General features: G+C 32.6%; 1 protein-coding gene across 1 annotated transcript in view; it reads left to right on the forward strand.

Moving 5' to 3' along the window:
• Window positions 1–8,378, forward strand: part of LOC149086280 (leucine-rich repeat-containing protein 47-like) — a 48,431-nt gene extending 40,053 nt beyond the window's left edge. Inside the window, exons 4-6 of the mRNA XM_089232308.1 lie at window positions 2,542–2,660; window positions 7,832–7,934; window positions 8,042–8,378. Coding sequence (XP_089088434.1) covers window positions 2,542–2,660; window positions 7,832–7,934; window positions 8,042–8,311 — 492 coding nt within the window. The 3' untranslated portion in view covers window positions 8,312–8,378. The remainder of the gene's footprint in view (window positions 1–2,541; window positions 2,661–7,831; window positions 7,935–8,041) is intronic.

The raw sequence follows: 8,378 nt of genomic DNA on the forward strand, positions 1-8,378 counted from the left end.
GGCTGACTTTTTCTTTTTGTACAAATTGTGATAAGGACATAAACATCGGTCATGGTGAAAAGACTGACATCATCATCCATGTGAAATCAAAAAAACATTCAAGGAAGTGCCACAAAAATTGTGTTCTTCAAAAATTGTCAATTTTTTTCTTCACCTTCCGATGATTTTGGGGTCATTCGTGCAAAATGTTTGTTCACATTGTTTCTGATTGTGCACAATATATGTATATATTTTTTTAGATCACCATTGAGGTTTTGGCCTCCAATTTCACTTGTTTTTTGCATAGGGATTTTATTCCCAAGGGTTTAACTTCCATGTGTGTAAAATCCCTATTTTATTTGATTTAATTTTTGAGTAGAGATTTTATTCCCTACACTTTAACTTTTATGTGTACTTTTATGTGTAGAAAATCCTTATTTTATTTGGAAAAATCCCTTTTGTATTTATTAGGGGAGTGGTTTTACTATAAAATACGGGTTCGCTCGAAAATCTCTTTAATTTTCATTTTCAAAAGTTGGCAGCTTGGGCATGCAGAGGCTTAAAGAGATATTTACAACGCCCAGCAATTTAGATATAAAAAGTTAGAAATGGAAGTGCTCCATTTGTCAAAAAAAATTATACTGGTATTGAACAGTAAAATGTAAAAAAATCTCTTTAAAAAAAGATAATACAGTAAAACCATCCTGTTCACGTTGACCTATTTAAATTGGATATTGTAATTTACACATTTTGCACTGTGCTTTTGAAAGTGATCTTGAAAGAGTGTAATTTTTAAAAAACTTACATACCTCCATAATTAACTATGCATTGTAGAAGAGAGTTGACAGACTGGACTGTGGAAGACTACAAAAAAGAATGTAATTTACATTGTGAGGAGAGACAAAAAAGAATTATCAGTGGCTGAAGTACCCTGTTTTGGCCAAAAATTGTTTGTTACCAACCCGTTTCTTCTTGCTTTGGAATGACTCAGTCTCATAGAATACTGAAATGGTGTTATGAATTTTTGTTTTTTAAACTGTTAAAAAAAACACAGGGATTTTTTTTGTGCCATGGTTATGTTGTCTAAGGGAGGCAGGGCTAAGGGTACCCCCATCCTACTTGTTCCAATTTTTAGTGTGAATAATTTGGAGTTTTGAGTAATATTTTTTGGAGTCCGGCAGATGCAAAAATCAACACATATGGCAGGAATTCAATCGATCTAACTACCTCGGCGAATAGACGAGAGCAAACCTCATGCACTAATTGTTCAGACTAGAACATGTTATTTCATACAGCATGTTATTTCCTGCAAGGAGTGAGAAAAAATCATCAGTTGTATATAAACAGGTGTTAAAGAAATTTTCGGACTAGTTGATTGACGGAACTTCTCTATCTTCACATTAAAAAAATATGAGGTCACTAGGAAATTCACATATTCAAACAACGTACCAAAATATTCATAATTATACATAATCAAAATTGCAGCACTTAACAAAACGACAAACTGGACAGGTTGGTTCAATAGTGCGGAGTAAAAGTATTACTTTTGATGAAACAATACAAAGACCATATTTCCGTAGCAAGGTATTTTGTGAAGCAAGGGTATTATATTTATTACAACTCTCATACAGGGTGATCAGCGAATAAGCCCTTATTTCAAAATTAAATATCTCTACAACAAAGATCAATAGAATTATGCGGTAAACGGTACGTTTATTAGCAAAACTGTAAAAATGTTGTACAGAAATTTCGAATTTTTTTTTTTTTTAATTTTTTGAAATTTAAAAAAAAAAAAACAAAAACAAAAAAAAAAACTGGAGATTTTGGGGTTCCAAAAATCCTCATTTGTGTGAAGAGAAACCACTGCATTCGCCTAAAGTTACTGCATGGGCTGCGGTATGTGCCAGAGGCATTATCGGCCCCTTCTTCGTGCGAGAAACGATTACTACTGAACGTTATGTTACAATTTTGGAACAATTTGTCAGCACACATGGCGCATACCGCAGCCCATGCAGTAACTTTAGGCGAATGCAGTGGTTTCTCTTCACACAAATGAGGATTTTCGGAACCCCAAAATCTCCAGTTTTGTTTTTTTGTTTTTTTTAAATTTTAAAAAATTAAAAAAAACAACTAAATTTTCGAAATTTCTGTACAACATTCTTACAGTTTTGCTAATAAACGTACCGTTCACCGCATAATTCTATTGATCTTTGTTGTAGAGATATTTAATTTTGAAATAAGGGCTTATTCGCTGATCACCCTGTATGTAACTATACAGTAATAATGCTGATCATGCGATTGCTCATGATCAAATTGAGGCTGAATTTCAGACCCTCTACACTGGCCTATAACAGGTATTGTTACACTGTATTTGCTACTTTTGAGATTTTTATTCCTACAAAATCTCTTTTGCAATGCTTTATTTCACAAATCTGCAAAAACATGAATCTTTTTAAAGATGGTAATTTTGACTTTTATGTCTTGCTTAAGTATATAAAATTACTTTAAAAAAATTTTGATTTTCGATAGATGTTATTTTTAAATTTTTTTTATTATGTATAGATACTGCCCCTGAACCGCAAGAAAGAACTAACTGCCGCGGAATTGTACGCTCAACTCAATGATGAAGCTGATGCTGTGAGGAAAGAGAAAAAGAAAAACACTTACTCTGGAATCCACAAGTTAGTACAATGATGGACAAGCTTATTCTGGATATGGGGGAGGGGAATTAATAATATTGTGTCTTTTAAATTTTATGTGTGGGCTTTATACACAGTGTAAAGTTAAGTACTCATACACCTTTTAGCATAGTATAATACCATTTTTAAGCATGTCTATGAGCTTCTTGTGGGAGCTCTGACTAACTTTAGTCCCGCCACACAGGATTGTCAAATTTGCTCCCCAGGTAGATACCCCCCCCCCTCCAGCTGAGTTTTTTAGCCTAAAAAACCCGGGTTTATTGGGGAAAATGGGGGGTTTTTTTTGGAATATTGTTTGTTTTCGAAGAAAATGTGTTGCTTTCAGGTTAAAATTTTAGTTTGAAGTTAGTTTATATATTCTAAAAATTGCTGCATTGTGCAGTGTTTATAATATGTATATTTTGAAATATTTTTGAATGATTTTTTTAGGAACAAAAATGTGGTGATAAATAATTTCTTGGAATCACAAACACACTTTTTATAATTCTTCTATCTTTTTTTATGTAAGCATTTAGGTATGACATTCAGATATTAAAATGTTAAAAGAAATTGCAAACAGAAAATTGTAACCATGGACCTTAGTTTAACAAATATACCTGATATATGTGATAAACACACCCACAGAGAGAAATTGCTTATTTATAATACACAATAATTTTTCACACACACATGCACGCACACACACACAAATCCTTGTATAAATAAATTGAAGCATCTGCGCAGAAGTAAGCAATGTATATAAACTGAATTTTCATTCAAAAAATATTTACATGTTTGCATAACTTTTTTATAAGTTGTATACAGGTACGTGAGACTTTCATACCTGAAATATCAGAGATAAAAATAACATTGTCTTATAACGAAAAGAAAACTTTGTGAGATTCTTGAATTGAGCATTGGTAACAAACACATTCAAGTGAAACAGAACAAAAAGTATAGTTTTTCTCCAAAAATAAGACCCAACCAGAAAATAAGCCTTAGCTTGATTTTTCAAGATGCTCATAATATAAGCCCGACCCCGAAACTTTGCCTGTTAAAATCGTCAGCCATATGAAGGCATTCTGTAGGTCTGTTGCTATACATGACACATTTTCTTGTATAAAGTGATATTAATATACAATAATGTTATTGACATTTGTGTTTAATGATAATTCAAGTTATTCTGTAGTTTTAAGTTCCCAAAAATGGCTAATTTGGGACCAGAGTGATAGTCCCAAATTAGCCATAATAACACCTCCAGAGTAATGAATCCTCAGAATGACTGCTATCACCTCCTCTTAGCCAGACCATTTTTTATTATTACTGCTCTTTTGAAAGTATTTCAGAATTTAGTTTAATGAAGTAAGGATATTCTTTAACAGTGAAGAATTCAAGACAAAGAGAAGCATGAGACTTTCGCTCCTGAAAGTTTGGGTTCTATTTAAAAAAAAAAAAATTATGGTTCTGGTTACATAGCTAAAAGGTTTTATTTATGATGTATCAGGACACTTTTGGATACATTTTCTGCAGGGTTTGAAAAATTTGGAGAAAAAAAAATTCAAGCACCATTCCGATTTCTCAGCATTTTCATTATCTCCAAATTCATTTATTTTACCACAAACAATCTTCTTGCTACAGTTCTGCATATAACTCAAGGTTCAGATACAATTACACAGAAGTTGATTTGTTTGTGTGTGAACAATTATTCCCTTATAGTATGGTCAATTTTATTGATCAAATACATAGTTTAACATGCACCAAAAATGTATATTTACACATAAAGGATGTACATTAGGGTGGGTTGAATTTTTTTTTTTTTTGTATTTTCGAATCGCTATAGTGTGCGGAAAAGTAGCCTTCTTTAATAAAAAGATTTAAAATCGGTTGACATCTTCCGGTTGCGCATCATACTTGAAGTTTATGAAAATTGACAAAATTGAACATTTTTCTTAATTTTCTAATATTACTTAAAACTGAACGATCGACATGCAAAAGTTTGTTATGCTTATTTTATGATAAAATAAATTAAAACATCATTAATATTTCAATGTTTATCGGTTGCACAATGTGTTTGAAAAACTGACCAAATTTTTTCTGGAATTGACCAAATTTTTGCAAGTTTCATTGTGCAGCTCTTTGCATGCTTTGTCAGAACAAAATGAAACAGAATTTACCACATTGAGTTTCACCCACACGCTATCCAATCAACCAAAGTAGGAGAGTGTGTTTAATTTACATTATAGTTACCAAAATTGACCAGGATTTAGTGGTTTACAGTTTCTTCTATTCTTTCTTTTCCAAGTGTTCACATTTAAAGTCTAACTTTTGGAATTAGGTATGACTAATTTTGATAACATCGTAGGTATGGTGTAGCAGTCTCTATAGCTTCATCTCCACATACTTTAGTTGAGGATTTGGTAACAAGCCAGGCACATCTCTCGACTGCCTGAGTGGGACTGGAGCACATGTGAATTGCACATGGGAAGACCACTACAGATCGTGTGTCTACACCATTTCAACGAACTTCCTTTCTCGCATATTTTTCAGCATATAGATGGTGCACCCAACAGGGCCAAATACATAGTTTAACATGCACTAAAAATATATATTTTGACATAATGTAAGATGAACACAAAGAATGTACATACATGTTTAAATTAGATATTTTGTGGTTGTAGAAAAAGGAAATTCAATTTTCCCCATTCTGCTCAAAAAACACTTTTTTTTTTTAGGAAAACCCGCCCAGGCTTTGTTTTATTTCAAAAACCCATGTTTTTTACAACCCTGCCCCCACATATATCAATGGCAGTTCATAGGAGCTCAGCTTGAATGGAGCATCATTTGCCCAAGATTCTGTAATGGCTACTTGTCCAGGCTAGAGATGTAAAATTCTCGAGAATAATCTTTTGGAGAATATTCTCTGCTACTATTATCAATAACTTCAGAATATTATAAGTTCTTGATGAGAATATTCTCCTCTTATTTATAATATAGTTACATATAATATCCTTGAGAATATTCTCTGGAAGGACTGCATTCATAAATTACTGGGAATATTCTTATAGAAAATAATAAGAATTATTCTAAAGTTATTAATAATAGTCCTTCCAGAGAATATTATCAAGAATATATGTAATAACGTGTATTATAATAAATAATCTCTATCTCGATAAATAACTGAGAATAATAATTATTTTTGATAAGAATATTCTCTAGTAATTTTTAACAGTTGTCATTTGAGGGAATATTCTCCAGAATATTCTCTGTCCCTGTCTCTCTTCCCATCAAGAAGATGGGTATATTGAAGTTTGTAGACCACAATATTAAAGTTTGAAAGCAAGAAAATTAAACCAACATGGCTGAATTACGCAACTTTTAAAGAAATGTGAGTGATACAGAATTTTATATATATATATATATATATAAAGTGTATGTGCATTGAAAAAACAACAGTTCTGTATCTTCTTAGAATGAAGGTGATTGTATAATAATTGCTTCCTTTATCAATCAACTTTGATTTAATTTCTTTTGTTTTGAACTTATTTCTGAAAATTTATCTAATTTCAAAATAATTTTTTAAGGTTTCAATCTAATGGTTTCTAAAATCTTCATAACCAAATTTTTAAAACCTCTCATTATTACCTGGAGAATATTCTGAGAATATGTAACCAGAATATATATTCTGAGAATATTCTCTAACTAAAAAGTTGTCATTGGGGGGGGGGGGGTGATTATACCAAAAATTGTTTTGTTGTAAATGTTTCTTCAGGCAATGAAAACTGATTTATATTTCACAATATAAACAAAATTAGCAAAAAAATTTTAAATTATTTAAAAGAAAAATGAATATATTCTCTATTATTCTCTAATTTTTACATCCAGGAGAATACTCACATCTCTAATCTAGGCCCTGCAAAGCTATCATAGTTTCTAAAAAAAATTTTTCTTGTTACCCAAGCTCCTGGCATTTGTTCGCACACATTTTAATTTGCCCTGTGATTTTTGTCTATCGAGAAGCCATCCAAGTCAGAAGGGGGTAATTCCCCACCTATGCTGTTATTATTATCATTGACTAACCTTCATTTCTATCTACATGGTCTGGGAGTAAAAAACCAGTTTTTTGGTTTGAATAGCATTAACATTGAAAATAAAATATTTGGAAAATCATTCATATTATTTTGTTTATTATTTATCATCCCATCGATACCCTTGATCAAGTTTGTCTATAAAAAGTGAAAAAAAGGTATGCACCCAAGGACACTTCCTTGAGGGAATCTACTTTTCACACGTGTCCAATCAGAAAGTTTCCAGTTTACCATAACTTGTTGTGACCTATCTCTCAACCAAGATTTTATCCAATTCGGCACAAGTTGCCTCCAATCTCATGTGAATGCCTCGAGAGATAGCCATGCTGTATCCATTGAATGACTTCTGGTAATCAAGATAAATGTCAAAGTTTTTACTTTTCCCCCCAAAGCCTTAGTTATGTGACCATAGAAGCAAAGGAGGCAGGTTACATAACTTCCCTTCTTGCCCTCATGCTGGTTTTCTAACAATACACACATTGTTCTCTTCTATCCACTACACAAACTGCCTTTTGATATTTTTCAAAATATTCGAGAGGGAGCTCGTCGAACTCAGTGTACGATGATTGGACACGTCTCTACTACCGTTTTTAAATATCGAAACAATATTAGCAAGCTTCCAATCCCCTGGGATGATACCCTCAGCAACACTACTTCTATAAGTCTGTGGAAGTGTCCCAACAGTTACTTTCATTGAAAATACTGGGGGAAAAAATAAAGTCTAGGTGGCCAAAATTTAGGGTAAATACAGGATTTTTCTGGGAAAACATTTTATATGGCTATCTTATACTATCCCCGAACATCTTTAATTTTCTCTTATTTGAATGACATGCTTTTCTTTTGTGTATGCTGCTTCACGTGACATACTACAGAGTTTTCAAGTCTGGGAATTGGCCCCTGTATTTTTTTTTTTCATCCCACATTCCCTGATGGGATGAAAACCCTTTCACAGATGTGGGATAATAATTTTCACATCCATGGTTGGGAATCACTGTTTTATGCCATTATTACCACTAATTATCATTTATATTGGTTAATATAATTGTGGTTCATATTGGTTTGTCCTGAATTTTGGCACATTGTTTTCAGGTACTTGTATTTGTTAAAAGACAAGCCTCTCTATCCTTGCTTGACCGATGAAACTGAGCAGGTCATCTCTTTCCCTCCTATCACCAACAGTGACCTCACAAAAGTATGCTCAAAATTCTTTCATTTTCAGTTTTGATTTTGCTATTGTTTTTTTCTTGAATGCACAATAATGCATTATTTGGTTTTTATTCATTTTTTCCCTCTTCATAGGTATCAGAAGAAACAAAAAGAGTGTTTGTTGAAGTGACTGGCAATTCTCTACCCACTTGTAAAAAGGTCCTTGATACTTTGCTAGAGGAAACTTTGAAACTCAATATCAGCAAATCAGATTTGGAGGGTGAAGATGGAGATGCTGGAGCTTCTGTTTGCCATCTGTCTGTGCAGCAAGTCAAAGTTGTTGATGAGGAAGGGAAACTGAAAGTAGTTTATCCTTCGAGGACTGATATCCAGAGCATCAAAATAAATGTCATTCGTGCATAACCAATGTCTCAAAGTTTTGACGGGTAAAAAAATGATAAAAGAAAATAAATAAGAATATTAACGATTT

This window comes from Pholcus phalangioides, unplaced genomic scaffold (genome assembly GCF_987345545.1).
Source record: "Pholcus phalangioides strain wild (caught in Gottingen) unplaced genomic scaffold, Ppha-v1.0 ptg000005l_1, whole genome shotgun sequence".
Lineage (NCBI taxonomy): Eukaryota > Metazoa > Arthropoda > Arachnida > Araneae > Pholcidae > Pholcus > Pholcus phalangioides.